The sequence below is a fragment of the Oryctolagus cuniculus genome, chromosome 11, assembly GCF_051225735.1.
Source record: "Oryctolagus cuniculus isolate XC-2025 breed Fujian yellow rabbit chromosome 11, ASM5122573v1, whole genome shotgun sequence".
NCBI classification, from domain to species: domain Eukaryota; kingdom Metazoa; phylum Chordata; class Mammalia; order Lagomorpha; family Leporidae; genus Oryctolagus; species Oryctolagus cuniculus.
The window spans coordinates 56,467,170-56,483,473 of record NC_142877.1 but is presented as its reverse complement, the minus strand read 5'-3'; the positions used below and the strand labels follow the sequence as shown (position 1 = coordinate 56,483,473).

General features: G+C 52.8%; 1 protein-coding gene across 3 annotated transcripts in view; it reads left to right on the top strand.

Moving 5' to 3' along the window:
* Positions 1-15,455, top strand: part of LOC100351569 (cyclic AMP-dependent transcription factor ATF-7) — a 107,413-nt gene extending 91,958 nt beyond the window's left edge. For all 3 annotated transcript variants that reach the window (XM_008256540.5, XM_008256541.5, XM_089308420.1), the window contains exons 8-12: positions 175-288; positions 881-1,033; positions 3,793-3,990; positions 6,566-6,674; positions 10,412-15,455. In XM_008256540.5, coding sequence (XP_008254762.1) covers positions 175-288; positions 881-1,033; positions 3,793-3,990; positions 6,566-6,674; positions 10,412-10,629 — 792 coding nt within the window. In that variant the 3' untranslated portion in view covers positions 10,630-15,455. The remainder of the gene's footprint in view (positions 1-174; positions 289-880; positions 1,034-3,792; positions 3,991-6,565; positions 6,675-10,411) is intronic.
* Positions 15,456-16,304: the final 849 nt, after the last annotated feature.

Below are 16,304 nucleotides of genomic sequence, written 5' to 3'. Positions count from 1 at the left end.
TGTGGTGCTCCGTGGGGGAAGGTGTTTCCCAAGCTGTCCCTGCATGCCCTACAGGCAGGTTGCACAAAACAGACCCTGACATGCCAAGTTCAAAAGCACTTCATTTTAGGAAAACTGTTGCCCACCAATAGTATTATGTCCCCTTCTGGGTTTTCCAACCTTCTCTTGATCCAGCTGGCCAGACCTGTGTCCATGGTGCCCAACATTCCTGGTATCCCTGGCCCACCAGTTACCAGCAGTGGTTCCATTTCTCCCTCTGGCCACCCTATGCCATCGGAAGCCAAGATGGTGAGTGCCTCCCAGCCTGCGTGATGTTTCCCTCCCTGAAAGAAGCAGTGTCAGCTGAGTTGTCTCAAGTGAGCTGAGCTCAGGAAGCTTCTGGGGCTGTTGGTCTGGAAAAGAAAAGGCCCTGATTCATGACTCCCGTCTCCTCTCCCCACCTTCAGATCCTGGCATGTAGACTGTGGCAGTGAAAAGAGGCAGCACAGATTGTTTGGAATGGAACACTTGCCATTTTAGTTCCAAGCTGACAGATGGAGGGTGGGTGAGTGGGCAGGGGAGCTGGCCAAGAGGTGAATAGCTGTGTAGCCAGCAGCTGGCCGCGTTCCAGGAGAGGGCTGTCATCTGGACTCTAGGCTTCAGCAGCCCCCGCCCCCCAGCTGGGCCCAGGGTGACAGCCAGGGAGCAGAGCAGACATTTTAGGCATCCAGGTGCATGATTCTCTCCCCCTGACGTTTTCTTTTAATCCCTCTGTTAAGGGAAAATTGGAATGGAAATCTTAGCTATGTGTAAGGTCAGTAATAAAGTCTGAGCCCACCCGTCTCCTCCTTGATAGAACCTCACCCTTAACAAATGATTTTTTTCTTATCTTTTCATGCAGAGGCTAAAAGCCTCCCTAACCCACCAGGTGTCCTCCATCAATGGTGGCTGCGGAATGGTGGTGAGCACTGCCAGCACCATGGTGACAGCCCGTCCAGAGCAGAGCCAGATCCTCATCCAGCACCCTGATGCCCCGTCCCCTGCCCAGCCACAGGTCAGTGGGGCCCTTGGCTGGGGGGCCGGCCGCGTCACCAGCTGTGCTCCTCGTAGGTCAGAGCATGGGTTGCAGCTCCTGGGCATCTCCTGCGGCTCCTGTTGACAGTTTGGCTGGAGCAGAGCGCGCAGTCTTTATCTGCCCTTGTGTCAGACTCCCGTGCAAACAGACTGAATAATGTAGAACTCCTGCAGGGAGGTCTCAGTTTTGTTTTTTCCATGTGTGAATGATGGTTTAATATATCTGCAGAATCCTCTAGAATGTGACAGAACTTTGCTTCAGGCCATATTGTCTGCTAAACAAAGAAGGCTCCCTCCGGTCTCTTTCCAGTCCATGAAATCTTACCCAAAAAAACCTTACCTGATTCAACTTACAACAAAACCAGATAATAACTGTTTATTAATATAATGTGATATTATGGCATTAAGATGGCTCAGTTAAAAAAAAAAAAAAGCTTGGTGTTGTGGCGTAGCAGATAGCACTGGTTTGTGTCCCAACTTCTCCGCTTCCAATCCAGCTCTCTGCTAATGACCTGGGAAAAGCAGCAGAAGATGGCCCATGTGTTAGGACTCCACCACCCATGTAGGAGACCCGGGTAAAGCTCCTGGCTCCTGGCTTCTGGCTTCGGCCTGGCTCAGCCCTGGCCACTGTAGCCATCTGGGGAGTGAACCAGCAAATGGAAGATGTCTCTCGCTCTGTCTCTCCCTCTCTCTCTGACTTTCAAATAAATAAATAAACCTTGAAGAAAAAAAAAGCACACCCAAAAAATACCTTCTCCATTACCAATGCAGTCCCTTTTTATCACAGATAAATTAAAATGCTATAAAAGCAAGAGGGGTCCCTTTTAGTTGCCCAATTCTGTTCTCAAGGAAATCTCACTTTTAACAAGATTCTCTGGAAACAAACTAGTCTTTAGTTTTCATATTGTCTGCACTGGACAGGTGACAGCGACCTGAGATTGGTTTCCCGAGTTAGATTCTTTGCCCAGCCTCTCTTATCCTGATGTCACCACCTGCTTCATCCGTCTCCACCACATGTCTAAACATTTCATTGCCATATGCTACCTTAAAGCTTGGCCAACGACACAGGCTTTCACTTGAGGCTTCTTGTTGGAAGCCGAGCCTGCTCCCTGTCCTGCAGCCCCCACGGAAGGCAGTCCTGGAGGTGGTGAAGCGCCCTGCCCAGGTTGTGCTGCCTTCTCCCTCGGGGGAAAGGACGCAGCTTCCTCTTCAACAGCCACGGACTCCCTTCCCTCCCATGCTCCCATTCTCTCATAACTGCCTGTGGAGGACAGGCACCTGCCGCCTCCGTTCTCCATCCTCGTCCTAGAGGATTCAGAGAGGCAGCTGGAATTCTCAGCACTTACTGTGCATTTGTGGAAGGAAGTGTCTTCCCTTAGTACCCAGGGCCTCTAGTTCATTCAATTCAATTTTAAAATTTCCTCTCCTTTTTCTTTCTCTTTTGGGAGATATAATATTAGGATACTAAATCATCCTTTCATCGTCTATATTAGTGGAGAATATAATACCATAGGATCTGGAGTGGAGTATAAGGCTTTTTTTTTTTTTTAAATAAACTCATGCTTATTTTCATGGAACTGACATGAGCTCTGCTGTCTGGTAGATACTAATATAGATCTCCCTAATAGAACAAATACAAAAAATGTCTCCTTGACTTAATTTTATACTATGTAGTTTCTTTCCTGCAGATGGTTGACCTGTCTGCATTTCGTTTAATTTTGGCCACTCTTATAAAATTGGTCTGCCTCCACTAAATGGATACCAGCTGGCAGAAAGGGAGGGTGATCCAAAAGGCCACTAGTGACTGGGGACTTCAGCCTGAAGACAATCCTATATCACCAGTCTGACTGACATTTTTTCTTTCTCTCTGTTTATTTGAAAGTTGGAGTTACAGAGAGGTAGAGACAGAGAAAGAGAGGGGGGGAGAGAGAGAGAGAGAAATATTGCGTCACTGGTTCACTCCCCAAATGGCTGCAGTGGCTGGAGCTGGGTTTGTCTGAAGACAGGAGCCAGGAGCTTCATGCAGGTCTCTTACATATCTGCGGGGCCCAAGCACTTGGGCCGTTCTCTGCTGCTTTCCCAGGCACATTAGCAGGGCGATGGATTGGAAGTAGAGCAGCTGGGGCTCAAACCTGTGCCCACATAGGATGCTGGTGTCACAGGCAGTGCCTTAGCCTGCTACGCCACAACGCTAGCCCCATTTTTTTTCTCTTTTTATAATGAAGCAAACAAAGGCTGGGAGGGCTGCTGAAGATGATTAATAACTGATTGTAAATAAAAAGAATATGCTAATCTGTATCTGCCCGTAGCAGCCTGTGCCTCACTCTAGTGAAATGAATAGGAACATTTGCTGAAAGCTGTGACAGCACGTCATTGCACACATCGCTTCTCTCAGTGACTCTCAAACTATTTTGTTTCTGTTTCGCGTAAGCTCCCCGACTCCTCCTGATTCTGGTTTCCCTGCCGATAGAAGCAGAAAGTGACCCTAGGTTCATTTTGTCTGTCCCAGACCTGAGCTGTGGTTTGGGAGTAATATGGGAGTGAAAAGGCTGCAGGGAACCGAGGGCAGAGCAAGGGACCGCTTCCAAAGAGAAGCCACAGGAAGCAGTGCTGGTTACCACAGACGCACACCTCTTCCCCGTATCTTCTCCTAGCGGTACTCAGCTGCCTGATGTCGGGTTTGATGTGGAGAAGATTAATGTTCCCATCAAGTAACTCGTCTTCCTTTCTGGGCTACAGGTCTCACCAGCCCAGCCCACGCCTAGTACCGGAGGCCGACGGCGGCGCACGGTTGATGAAGACCCAGATGAGCGGCGGCAGCGCTTTCTGGAACGCAACCGGGCCGCAGCCTCCCGCTGCCGCCAGAAGCGCAAGCTGTGGGTGTCCTCCCTGGAGAAGAAGGCGGAGGAGCTCACTTCCCAGAACATTCAGCTGAGTGTGAGTGGGTCCCGGGTGACCGCTGTGATCGCCGAGCCCGAGAAGGACAAGTGGGACAGTGCGTGCAAGAGGCGATAATTCTGTCATGAGAATAGCTCCCGGAGTCAAGCCAGAGAGATGTAGAGAATCTCAGCTGTCAGAGTGGAAATCTCTGCCCCTAGCATGAGTCGTCCGTACATGGCTCAGTACCCAGGGTGCTCCTTTAAGTAGTAGGGTGCTCCTAAAATCATCAGTGGAATCTGGTTGGGGTCCGTGGTTACTCAGAGGAAAACATTTGACCTCAGAAAATGCAACCTAATGAAAGAAAGAGGCAAAAAACCTCCATGAGCACAAATAGTGCAATTTTAGTCCAGACATTCTCTTAAATACTTTTCCTTCTGATTATTCATTAAAATATTTAATTGCAAAGATAACTAATGAATACATGTCTGTTTTACATACATATCTAAGTATATACATGTGTACCTGCAGAAATGTACAGAATAAAAGCAGAGTCCTTTTTTCTGTCTTTCTCTTCCTGGAAGATAGATTTGGTGCATGTTCTCAGACTATTTGTATTTCTGAATTTTTTTTTTCATTTATAGTTTTTATGTAGGAGTCGGAGAGGCTATGTGTCTGTTTCTTTTTTTAAAAGATTTACTGGGCCAGTGCTGTAGCGGGTAAAGCCGCCGCCTGCAGTGCCAGCATCCCATATGGGCGCCAGTTCAAGTCCTGGCTGTACCTCTTCTGATCCAGCTCTCTGCTGTGGCCTGGGAAAGCAGTAGAAGATGCCCAAGTCCTTGGCCCCCTACACCCACGTAGGAGACCTGTAAGAAGCTCCAGGTCTTGGATTCAGATCAGCCCAGTTTTGGCCATTGTGGCCATCTGGGGAGTGAAGCACCAGATGGAGGACCCCTTTCTCTCTCTCTCTCTCTCTCTCTCTCTCTCTCTCTCTCTCTGCCTCTGTAATTTTGTCTTTCAAATAAATAAAAAAATCATTTTTTAAAGATTTATGGAGCCCAGCGCCTTGGCTCACTTGGTTAATCCTCCACCTGTGGCACTGGCATCCCATATGGGTGCCAGGTTCTAGTCCCGGTTGCTCCTCTTCCAGTCCAGCTCTTTGCTGTGGCCCGAGAAGGCAGTGGAGGATGGCCCAAGTGCTTGGGCGCCTGCACCCACATGGGAGACCAGGAGGAGGCACTTGGCTCCTGGCTTTGGATCAGTGCAGCACCAGCTGTAGCGGCCATATGGGGAGTGAACCAACAGAAGGAAGACTTTTCTCTCTGTGTCTCTCTCTCACTGTCTATAACTCTACCTGTCAAATAAATTTTAAAAATTTTTTAAAAAGATTTATTTTATTTATTTGAGAAGCAGAATTACCCACCTACAGCACTGGTCCCCGTAAATCTTTAAAAAAATTTTCTGAAATATGAATAGTCTGAGAGGCATACACCAAATCTAGCTTCCAGGAAGAGAATGGCAGAAAAAAGGACTCTGCTTTTATAGGGTCCAGTGCTGTGAAGTAGCAGGCAGGCTGCCGCCTGCGGTGCCAGCATCCCATATGGGTGCCAATTCAAGTCCCGGCCACTCCACTTCTGATCCAGCTCTCTGCTGTGGCCTGGGAAAGCAGCAGAGGATGGTCCAAGTCTTTGGGCCCCTGCACTCATGGGGGAAACCTGGAGGAAACTTCTAGCTCCTGGCTTCAGATTGGCCCAGCTCCAGCTGTTGTGGCCAAATGCGGAGTGAACCAGCAGATGGAATACTTCTCTCTCTCTCTGCCTCTGCCTCTGTGTAAGTCTCTGCCTTTCAAATAAGTAAATAAATCTTTAAACAAACAAAAAAGGCAGAGTTATAGAGAGAGGGAAATGCAGAGAGAGAAAGAGTGATCTTCCATCTGCTAGTTCACTCCCCAAATGGTCCCAATGGCCAGGATTGGGCTAGAGCAAGTTAGGCACTCCATCCAGTCTCCCAGTCTCTTGGGCCATCTTCTGCTGCTTTCCCAGGTGCTTTAGCAAGGAACTGGATCAGAAGTGGAGCAGCCGGGACCGGAACCAGAACTTGCATGAGATGCCAGCATCATAGGCATCAGCTTCACCCACTGTACCACAGTGCTGGGCCCTAGCAGTGTCTCTTGAAGACTAATCGTGGACATGGGGATCAGCCTCATTCCTTTTAATAGCTGTACAGTAGTCATTCTATAGTATAATTAGAAGGTACAGATATTGATGTTATTCTGATTTTTTACTAGAACAGCAGTGCTGCCATGAACATTGAGTGCACTTGGGTAGATCTATTAAGCAGATTCCTAGAAGTAGGCTTTTCTTAGTCAAAGCGTATATCCATCATTACTTTTGGTAGAATCATATTTTTCCCAGATCCTGTTTCTCATAAATCCCTGCTCTTCACCGTGAGCAACTCCCCCATCACTGAATTCATGACCATAATAATCCTGGGATAGCTACTGACTCGGCCATCTTGTCTCACTTCAGGGAAGACAATCAGGGGAGCGTCCTGTCCCTACTTTGGGGACAGCCACCAGGGATCCAGGAATGGAGGGTGAATTTTCTTGATGCTCTGTTCTTCCCCCCTTCCTCAGAATGAAGTCACATTACTACGCAACGAGGTGGCTCAGTTGAAACAGCTGCTGTTGGCCCACAAAGACTGCCCTGTCACTGCACTACAGAAGAAGACTCAAGGCTATCTAGGTGAGCGGCTCACAGCCCAAGCAGTAATCTGCGTGGACCGAGCGAGTGTCTCAGCTGTTTGCGATGTCATAGTCCCAACCTGAATGAGTTCTGGGACTTGTCAGGCCGATGTGTGAGTAGCCCTTGTGGAACAACCAGTTATAAAAAAAAAAAAAAATTGACAACACCATAGAGTTATCTTAATTATCTATCATAGTTGCGGGTGACAGCATTAAGCCAGGGAGAAAAATCGCTTAACTGTTAGAGTTGCAGTCTCTTCCCCAGGGATTGCAAAAGACACCATCCACCCTCAGATCTGCTACTAGAATGAGGCATCCATAGACCTCTTTGGACTAAGCACCACAGGGTGCTGTTTTAAAACATTGGTGGAATCTGATGATTTGTCGGGTGCCTGTTTTGTGTTAGGTACTCTACATCTCCCCAGCTTGCTCTCTCTCATGAGATAGGCGTTACTTCCTGTTCTTTGTGAGAAAACTACACTCAGATTCGGTCACTGAAGTTACACAGCTGGAAAGTGGTAGAGCCGAGATTTAGATTCAGTGTCTTGGCCTAGAAAAGATATAAACAGAAGCTATTGCCTTGGGATTTTAGAGTATATTTATATGTTTTTAAATTTTATTTATTCACTTAAGAAGCAAAGAGAAAGTAGACAGAGCTCCTGTCCATCAGCTCACTCCCTCACATGGCTGCAGTATTCAGCACTGGGCCAGGCCTAAGCCCGGAGCCCGACGCTCAATCCAGGTCTCCCACGCTGGTGGGAGGAACCCAATGACCTGAGCATCACTGCCTCCCAGGTCTGTAATGGCAGGAGCTGGAGGCGCGTGTGGAATTCCACATTTCCACGGGGGATGCAGGCATCTTATCCTCTACACTAAATGGCTGCCCTGGCTGGGGTACGTTTTATCTTTCTAATGATAGGCTGATGTTGATTTCAGTTTATAATCTATGAGCACAATAAAATAGGGCTAGAAAGAAATGGCACAGAGTTGTGCTCAGGACAAGCTGCGTTCTGAAATTAAAGTTACTGTGAATAATTTGCTTATGGATAGTAAAAGCTAATAAGTGCCAATTTTCCTTTGCAAATTAAATAAATTCATAGAAATGTTGACTATCAAATTTTGTTATATTGAATTATATTTTCACTAACTGACTTTATCATTTCAGAGATGTGTTCCCATAGAAAAAGAGTAACCACATCACCAGTTTTAAACCTCTCTATTTAAATTTTAATATGTACTTCAGGGTACATTCATTCATTAAGCAGATATTGATCGAGTGCCTGGCCTCTGCCGGGCACTATTTTACATGTTGGGGATGTAATAGGGAACCAAATATATGAGATTAAATTCCTGCCCTTGAGGAGCTTATATTTTAGTAGGTGAGACAGACAATAAATAAAATAAATAGATAAAATATGGTGTGTTAGATTACAGTAAATGCTGGGAGGAAAAAAATGAAACAGGGAAGGGTAATATGAAATGTTGGCAACGGGATTGAAATTTTAGATGAGGTGCCTTTTGAATAAAGCCCCAAGGGAAGTGAGAGAGCCAGCCACACATTTGTACTGTGGGCAGGAGACACTGCAAACCAGAGACCAGGGTGGGCGTGCGCCTGGCACACTCTGGGGGTGGGGGAGAGTTGGTGATGAGGCCGGGAGGGAATGGGAGCGCTTCTCTTAGGGGCTGCTCCGTCACAGGGAGGGGCATGGGGGACACAGCCTGACACCACTGATCTCCTCTTGGAGCAGAATCCTCTGTTAGGGACAGCACAGTGCAGGGGCAGAAGCAGACAGTGCACAGGAGGCCACTGAAATCTTACAGATAAGACATGACAGAGCCTTGGACCAGGCTGGTGGCAGTGGATGTGGTGATAAGGGTTGGATTCAGGACACATTTTGAAGTCAGAGTGATGGGGTGTGGTGATAGGCAACCCTGTTCAAATGAGAAAAAGAATCTTTAACTGCACCCAAGCTTTGGCCTGGGCAGCTGCAGGAAGGGCATGGTCATTAACTGAGATAAGGGCAAGTGTGGGCAGAGCTGGCTGGGAAGTGGACCAGGGACTCGTTTTGGACCGGCTTCCTTTAGGAAGCGTGTTACACTTGCAGGTGCACGTGTTGTTGGGCAGGCATTTGTTCATGTGGGTGCACAGATCAGAAGAAGGGCTAGGAATCAGCACCATGGGTTTCTTTTTTTAAAAAAGTTTATTTTATTTTATTTATTTAAAAGAGCCACAGAGAGAGGTCGAGACAGAGAGGTCTTCTATCACTGGTTCACCCCCAAAATGGCTGCAACAGCTGGGGCTGAGCTGATCCAAGGCCAGGAGTCAGGAGCTTCTTCCAGGTCTCCCACATGGTGCAGGGACCCAAGCACTTGGGCCATCCTTCGAAGCTTTCCTAGGCCATAGCAGAGAGCTGGATCAGAAGAGGAGTAGCCAGGACTCAAGGCCATGCCTATATGGGATGCCAACGCTGCAGGTCAGGGCTTTAACTTTCTATAGCACAGTGCCAGCCCCACAGAGTTCATTTTTAAACTGTGGGACTGGATGAAGTCCCCTAGGGAGTGGCAGAGCTAGAAATAGAGAAGGCATCCCAGGACTGAGCATTCAACTTTTAGAGGCTAAAGAGAGGAGAAGGAACCCAGAAGAGACTGGGAAGGCAAAGCAGCTGCGTGCCGTGGCCTGTCGGCCCAGATGAGACAGTGTGGTAGTGGTCGGCTGCGCAGCTCCTGCTCACGGGCTGCGGGGACAGAGCGCCCGTCGGCAGGCAGTCCGGGCCCAGCAGTGTTCTGCGAGGACTCTGACGCGCAGCCAGTCCATTAGACCACTTCCTCATTACCGCAGAGAGGGGCTGTACACTGTAGACATTCTCGTAGGTACTTGACACTGACAAGAAGGAACAGTGTCCACTTGGAGAGACTCGCAGTGAATGAGGTCAGCAAAGATACCGTAGTCTAGGAGCCCCTGCACTGGCCGCTTCCTGAAGATGGGCTTTCCAGAGCCTGGCACGTGGGTGGTGCTCGGTAAATGTTTGCCGCATAAATGAACAGGTGCTCTGAAAGCAGAGGGTGGGACAGTTAATCCCCCGAGTAAGGCGAGGACATCGGTCCGGGGGGCGATGTCTGAATCCTGAAGGAGCCTTAGGCACTCACCAGGAGGTCAAAATAGAATCAGCTGCCGGAAGTTTCCCGGCCTCCACACGTGACCGTTTCGGCACCAGTGGGCGCTGGGTGATGTTTAGTAACACACGTGGAGTCGCCTTTGCTTGCAGCTTAGAGCTTAGTTCACTGTTGGTGGCGTGGCGCTCAGGGGAAGTGTTTGAAGTCATCGATAAGAGCCAGCAACCTTCTTTGTGGTCTCATGTGTTAACTGAGCCTTGGCCAGGAAGTGGAAATCAGCAGAGTGGGTAGCTAAAAAGAGACTCATTTAAATATGTGATGAGCGGAAGAGGCTTCCCAGAGAGGGCAGAGAGCCACACACAGACTAGGAGCCAGCCAGGGGCCTCAGGGTGTGAAGGGTCACTTTGCTGGGGTAGATGGCCTTCATTTTGGCCCAGTTCTTGCTTCCCTTCTCACAACTTCCCATACCCTAACACATCCATGACCTAGAAGCCAGGACTCGAGGGAGCTTTGCCCCAAAAAAAGATGAGTTTCCTGCAGGCTCCTTAGAATGATGGCAGCAGACAGTCCTGCCTCTTGCCCACAATGCTCTCTAACCGCTTGCTCTCTGCTCCTTCCCGGCAGAAAGCCCCAAGGAAAGCTCAGAGCCAACGGGTTCTCCAGCCCCTGTCATTCAGCACAGCTCAGCAACAGCCCCTAGCAATGGCCTCAGTGTCCGCTCTGCAGCCGAAGCCGTGGCCACCTCAGTCCTCACCCAGATGGCCAGCCAAAGGACAGAACTGGGCCTGCCGCTGCAGCCGCATGTGATCATGACCCCACAGTCCCAGTCTGCGGGCAGATGATGCCCCCCGGTGGACAGGTCCTCAGCCAGAGCTTGCCCGCCCAAGAGCCACGAGAGATGTCATCTTACCGCCTCCATCTGCCTTGGACATGGCCACGTGGGGGAAAGATTGTGTGTTGTGAGTATGGACAGAGGTGGGGCTTTCCTCTTCAGCCGCATGGTCATGTATGTTTGACACCTGTACTAGGGGCCTCCCAGCCCCAGAGCCACACAGATCAACCCCCAGGGCGGGGTTTCTGATGCACCCACAGCCAAAGGCCCCTCCAGATGGTCGAACAATGGCCCCTGCTCCGTGCACGTGTACCTGTCTCTTTGAACACTAACCCTTACAGTTCTAGGTGTGGGGTTTTTCTCAGTTCCCTTTCTTCTCACTAAGCCATGACTGTCAGCTTGTTCCTGCTAGATAGAGGGAGGCTGGATCTGACGGCAGTCCCCCGCTGACCCAGCCCCAGCCACCCCTAGACTCAGGGCTTTGTCCCCCGGCAGCTGCCTGTTTACCCCTTCCCCACTTCCTCCACTCGGCTAGAACGTTCCCCTGTGGAGAGCGTCAGACCGCGTCTGTTCCAGCTCTTCCTCCCTACCTGCCACCGAAGGGAGAGCAGAAAGCAGCAGAACCCCGACAGTTCTAGTCCTTTCTCATCGATTTCCAGAGCTATTTGGGTACCTCATTTTGTCTCTTGACTTGACCGAGGCTAGTGATGGAGTCAGAAGACCACCTCCCCCACGAAACCTTGGCAACCTCATCTTGTGGCCTTAAGGAAAGATACTGCTCGGTAGTACCAAGGGAATGAGCCCAGGATCTGACTGGCTGATTCCCTCTCCCTCCCTCCCCCTCCAGACGTCAATCATCAGGGCAGCCGGGAACAGCCAGCTGAAAGCTCCTTCTGTCAGGTTCTTGTACGTTTGGCAGGAGTTCCCTGGCCAGAGCGTGCACACGGGCGCCTCCTGTTCACACCCCACCTCTCCTACCCTTGTGACACTGGCTCGTGTGTAGCCCTGCCAGAGGCTGTCCCATAGGGGACTCTGGTGCTCCCCTGCTCGTCCCCCTCTCAGGCTCACACATCTGTCTCTTGGGAGGAGGGGCGCCCGTCGCCTCCCGGAACTGCTCACTTGCTCACTTCTGTCTCACCAGGGTCCTAGCCCAGCCTCTGGGTCTCCCTGATCCTGCACAGCATCTTCCACTCGCTTCTACGCTCTGCGCCCAGACCCAGTGCTTCTCCATGATAGAAGCCCAGGACCCCCAAGCATGATAGACAAGGTCCTAAGTGGGTTTTCTTTTTTCTGAAAGATGTGTTTTTATTTATTTGAAAGGTAGAGAAACAGAGATCTTCCATTTGCTGGTTCACTCCCCAGATGGCTGCAACAGCCAGGGCTGGACCAGACCAAAGCCAGGAGCCAGGAGCTCTATCCATGTCTCCCACGTGGGCAACAGGAGCCCAAGTACCCAGGCCGTCTTCCACTGCCTTCCCAGGCATGTTAGCAGGGAGATGGACTGGAGGCGGAGCAGCCAGGAGCTGACCTGGTGTTCTGATACGGGATGCTGGCGTTGCAGGTGGCAGCTTAAGTGGCTGTGCCACAGCACCAGCCCCTGAGTGGGTTTTCTTGACTGTAAGATTAGACAGAGGAAAGGAGAGGAAGGCGCTGTGCAGGCCTCAGCAGAGGAGCCAGGGCCTGGCCCACAGGCACTGCCCCTCGGAAGAGCTGTGTGGCACGGGGACCGGCTCACCCCTCTCTTCCCACTTCATGGGGGCCGCGCATCCCCCTCGGGCTCTGTGCCATGCAGTTCGCACCGTGGCCGTCAGGAGCGGTCCCGAGCCAGTGGCCTGTGGGTAGCTGGGTCAGCTTCAGCAGCCCTGCAGCGCCAAGGCCTTCCAGTTGTCCCAGAGCCACCTTCCGCCGTCTGCCCAGGCCAAGGGTGTCCTTTCCTCCCGTCTCCTGCCTCCGTGTTCAACATGCATGCAGAACAGCCGGCCTCCTTTCTTGTCTTGTCTGTCCAAAAGTGGCTGCCATGAGGGAAGGAGAGGGCGCGCCTGGCGCAAGCTCCCTGGCTGGCAGTGAAGACTCGGCAGGCCCGCCCACAGGTGCCGGCCTCCGCGGCATTTGCTTTCAGCGCTGCCGCAGCACAAGCCACACCTGGTGGTTTCCTCATCCTCCACCCCGGGGGACCCTGCAGGAGCAGCCCTGAGGGAGCCAGCAGGGCAAATGCCGCGGCAGATGGTCAGGGCGTAGGCCACCACCTCCAGGGACTGCGCTTGCCTTTAAAACCCCACAGCTACGCCTTGCTCAGGGCTCCCTCAGACAGCCGCTCCCTGGGGTTTTCTCGGCTGCAGTCTTGCTTCATGTTTTACTGTCTCGATTTCCCACTCGCAGCCTTGCCCGGAAGCTTGACTGAGTTTATGGCTCCTAAGGAGCCTCCCTAGGCCCTGGACTGTTTTTCTTCCCCCATCAGTCAGGTGTTTCTGAAGTTCCGAGTCCGCTCGTCCCGGCACACAGTCTCCGCGAGTCAGCCCCGCGTGCGACAGCAGACTCGCTCAGAGGCTGTTTCGTGTCTGAGCGCCAGGGTCTGACCCTCTTGAGCCCTGATTTCACTTTCACCCGTGGGAAGGGAGATTATTTCAGGCACCTGAATGAGGGGCACTGCCAGAACCGTAGTCATGAAGCAGCGCAAACTGCAAGGCAGAGGGGACAGGGCCCGGCAGCTCTCCGGGCGCGCCACAGCTCAGCCTAGAGCTTTTCTCACAGGCGAGGGGGCCCTCCCGTCCCTTGCTCCTGCCGCCAGCCCTGTCCTGAGGACCCTGTCCTCCTAGGGGCCCATGGGAGGCCCTTCCAGAGAGGAGCTGAGCGTGCAGAGTCCTCAGCACCGTTCCAAGTGAGCACATGGCGTGGAGGGGGGCGCCACAGCCGGGCTCTGCTCGGAGGAGGACTGACAGGGCGTGCCTGCTCTACGCCGTCCCCTGCTGACTGGACACCCCAGCCCTGGCTCCCTTCAGCTGCGCTCCCGGCCAGCCAGCTGTGGCTGTAACTCCCAGGGGAGTTGGGCTAGCCGCCCCTCACCTTGCTCCTCTTGTAGCTTGGGCTCTGTTCTTGGGGCCCTCGCTACCGCCCACCCTGGTGGGTGGACTGCTGCCCTAGCTGTGCGCCGTCTGCAGCCTGAGGCGCCAGGCGGGCACCAAAAATTCTTCCTGTGGCCTCTGAGGCCCCCTGCTCCACCCGGAGAGGCCCCTTAAAGGTGCTAGCCCGAGACAGCGCTGCCCAGCAGAAGTCTGCCTTCTCTTGAAACTTCTTCCCATGCACAAGTCATTTTTTTCCATTAATACTGTACTTTGCATACAGAGAAAAGAAAGATATTATTTCTTTTGTTTTTTCATTTCGTAACCAGTCTGTTTAGATTCCAGTCCTCCTAACGATATCACACAGGCCTGTGTTGACATGCTTTATCTGCTTGCTCTAACTTACATTGGAGGGTGGGGGGAGTCAAGGCATGTAGGGAGCCAGACAGGTGAGGGGCCCAGGGCAGATTAGGGGACCCCCCATTGCACTACAGCCTCCCATAGCCCTCAGCATCCCTCTCATAATGATGAACTTGTTTCTCCACGTTACTGCTCGCACCCAGGCACTCAGGGTGATTAGGGGTGGGTGCAGGTAGCTGCTGACCAAGCCCTGCCCCGGTGACGTTGTCCCTCTCTGAGGTCAGATCCTACCCTGGAATGAGCAGAGGCTGGGGAGAATGGGGCAGGTTGGGGCAGCTTAAGTCCACTGTGGGTGCAGTTTGTATTGTCGCCATGAGGGCTCAATCTAGTTTTGTAATGAGGAACTCGGAGCACCAGCGCTGGTGAGCCGCGTGCTGGCCGTAGGCAGCCGTGAGCACCGGTTGTATGGACTGTACCTGAGGGCAGCGATCCTCAGGACACACTCCAGGGCCAGCAGCAGCATCACGCACCTGGCACGTGCTCCAGGTGCACATTCCTGGGCCCGTCTCGGACCTGCGGAGGGGAAACTGGTTCCGATGCGGGCACTGCAGCCGACTCCAGTACACACTAAAGTGCGAGACACGCCGCCTCCAGGGCGCGCTGGGGACTCCGTGTAGGGCACCGAGGACCCTGAAGCACCATCCTCCGCGGTGTCACTAAAGCGTTCTCCATTTCCTACAGTCCCTTCCTCCACGCTCATTGCAGCCGCCCCGCCGGTACCACAGCCCTCGTCTCAGCATTTAGGTTTGTCTTTCTTCTGGGTTTCCCTAGAAGCTGTGCCTGCATCTGGCCCGGAGGCGTCCCGTCTCCCCTCGCAGACTGGTCACTGCACGTCCCCTGAGTCCTCAGGCCCGGCCGGCTCGCTGGCGGCCCCTGGGGTCCCCCACACACCTTGCAGGCAGGGAGGAGCCCCAGGAGCGGAGGCTGCCACACCCGACGTAGGGCCTGCAGAGCGGCAGCGTGTATCTAGGGCTGTGTCTCTGTTCAGCTATGTATTTTTGACATGTAGCAAGACCTCTCCATCTCCCCAAGGACTCACTCGGGGCTGGGCCTCTGCAGTCTCCGGGCTGGGCTTTGACAGGTGGGAGGACGCAGCGCTGCAGGCTGTTTTGTTACAAATCGTGTCGCCCTTCCCCCCGCCACCCCATCCAGCATGACTGATCCCTGTGAGCAGGCTCTCACAACCTCCCAGGACGGACGGGGCACGGCAGGGGCTTCGCCGTCTGTCCCTGACCGCCCTCCCTCCCCCTTGCCACTTAGCAGTTACCCCAGCCATGCCTCCTCCCCCAAACCTGGCCCGACATATATTGTGCCTTATTTATGCTGCAAATATAACATTAAACTATCGAGAGAACCACTTCCGCCTGCTGCTTCTCTGCTCTCTCCTACAAGTCACGTTGTTCACTACAAGTCGCTCTGGGGGGCGGGGATTCCATTGCCCGCATTTCTTCAGACAGGAAGGGCCCCCACTGTTTTGTACAGGGAAGACAGTCTAGAGAAGGCGGATGGCTTAGTAAATAACATGGCAGGACAGAGGGCAAGGGACCCGATCGGTGGGTGGCCTGGCCAGGCGCGCGCACAACCTGGGAGAGTGACTGTAGGCAGTGGCTTCTTTCGATGCTTTTTTCGCACCCCACCCCTCCCCACACTGGCACAGCCGGGGAGTGAGGGCGGCGGCTTGAGGACAAGCAGAGTGCCCAAGCGAAGCGGGCCCTGTGCCCTGCGCCGAGGCTCAGGCCCAGGTGGCGGGCGGCTGCTCACTCACGCTTGTACCTCTGTGTCCCGTTGTGCTTCCTGTCACAAGCGAGAACAATAAGCCAGGCTGAAGAATCTGACAAAAGAGACAGCAGGCGCCTCTGCGCTGTCCCGTTCAGAGCAACATGGCTTGAGCAGCTGCTTGTGGCTGGGGTCAGGGAGACAAGTGGCGCGAGCCTCCCCTGGAGGGCGGGCAAGGCAGTGGTGGCCTCACTGCGTCACTGTCAGGAGCACGGGGTCTCCAGAGAAGGGTCAGAGGCAGCTGCCAAGAGACGGATGCCGACGCTGAGAGGGCAAGGTTCAGGAGGTGGGACAGTGCATGTGCCAAGCTGGAATAATCGGCCCGTCCGGCTTCTCCCCGAGGGCCTCCTGGCCCGGCCCCTTCATGCGTGCAGTCTCGCCCAGCCCCACACACCACTGGTGGCAGAGAAATGCTGGGGAGAAGCCTGGG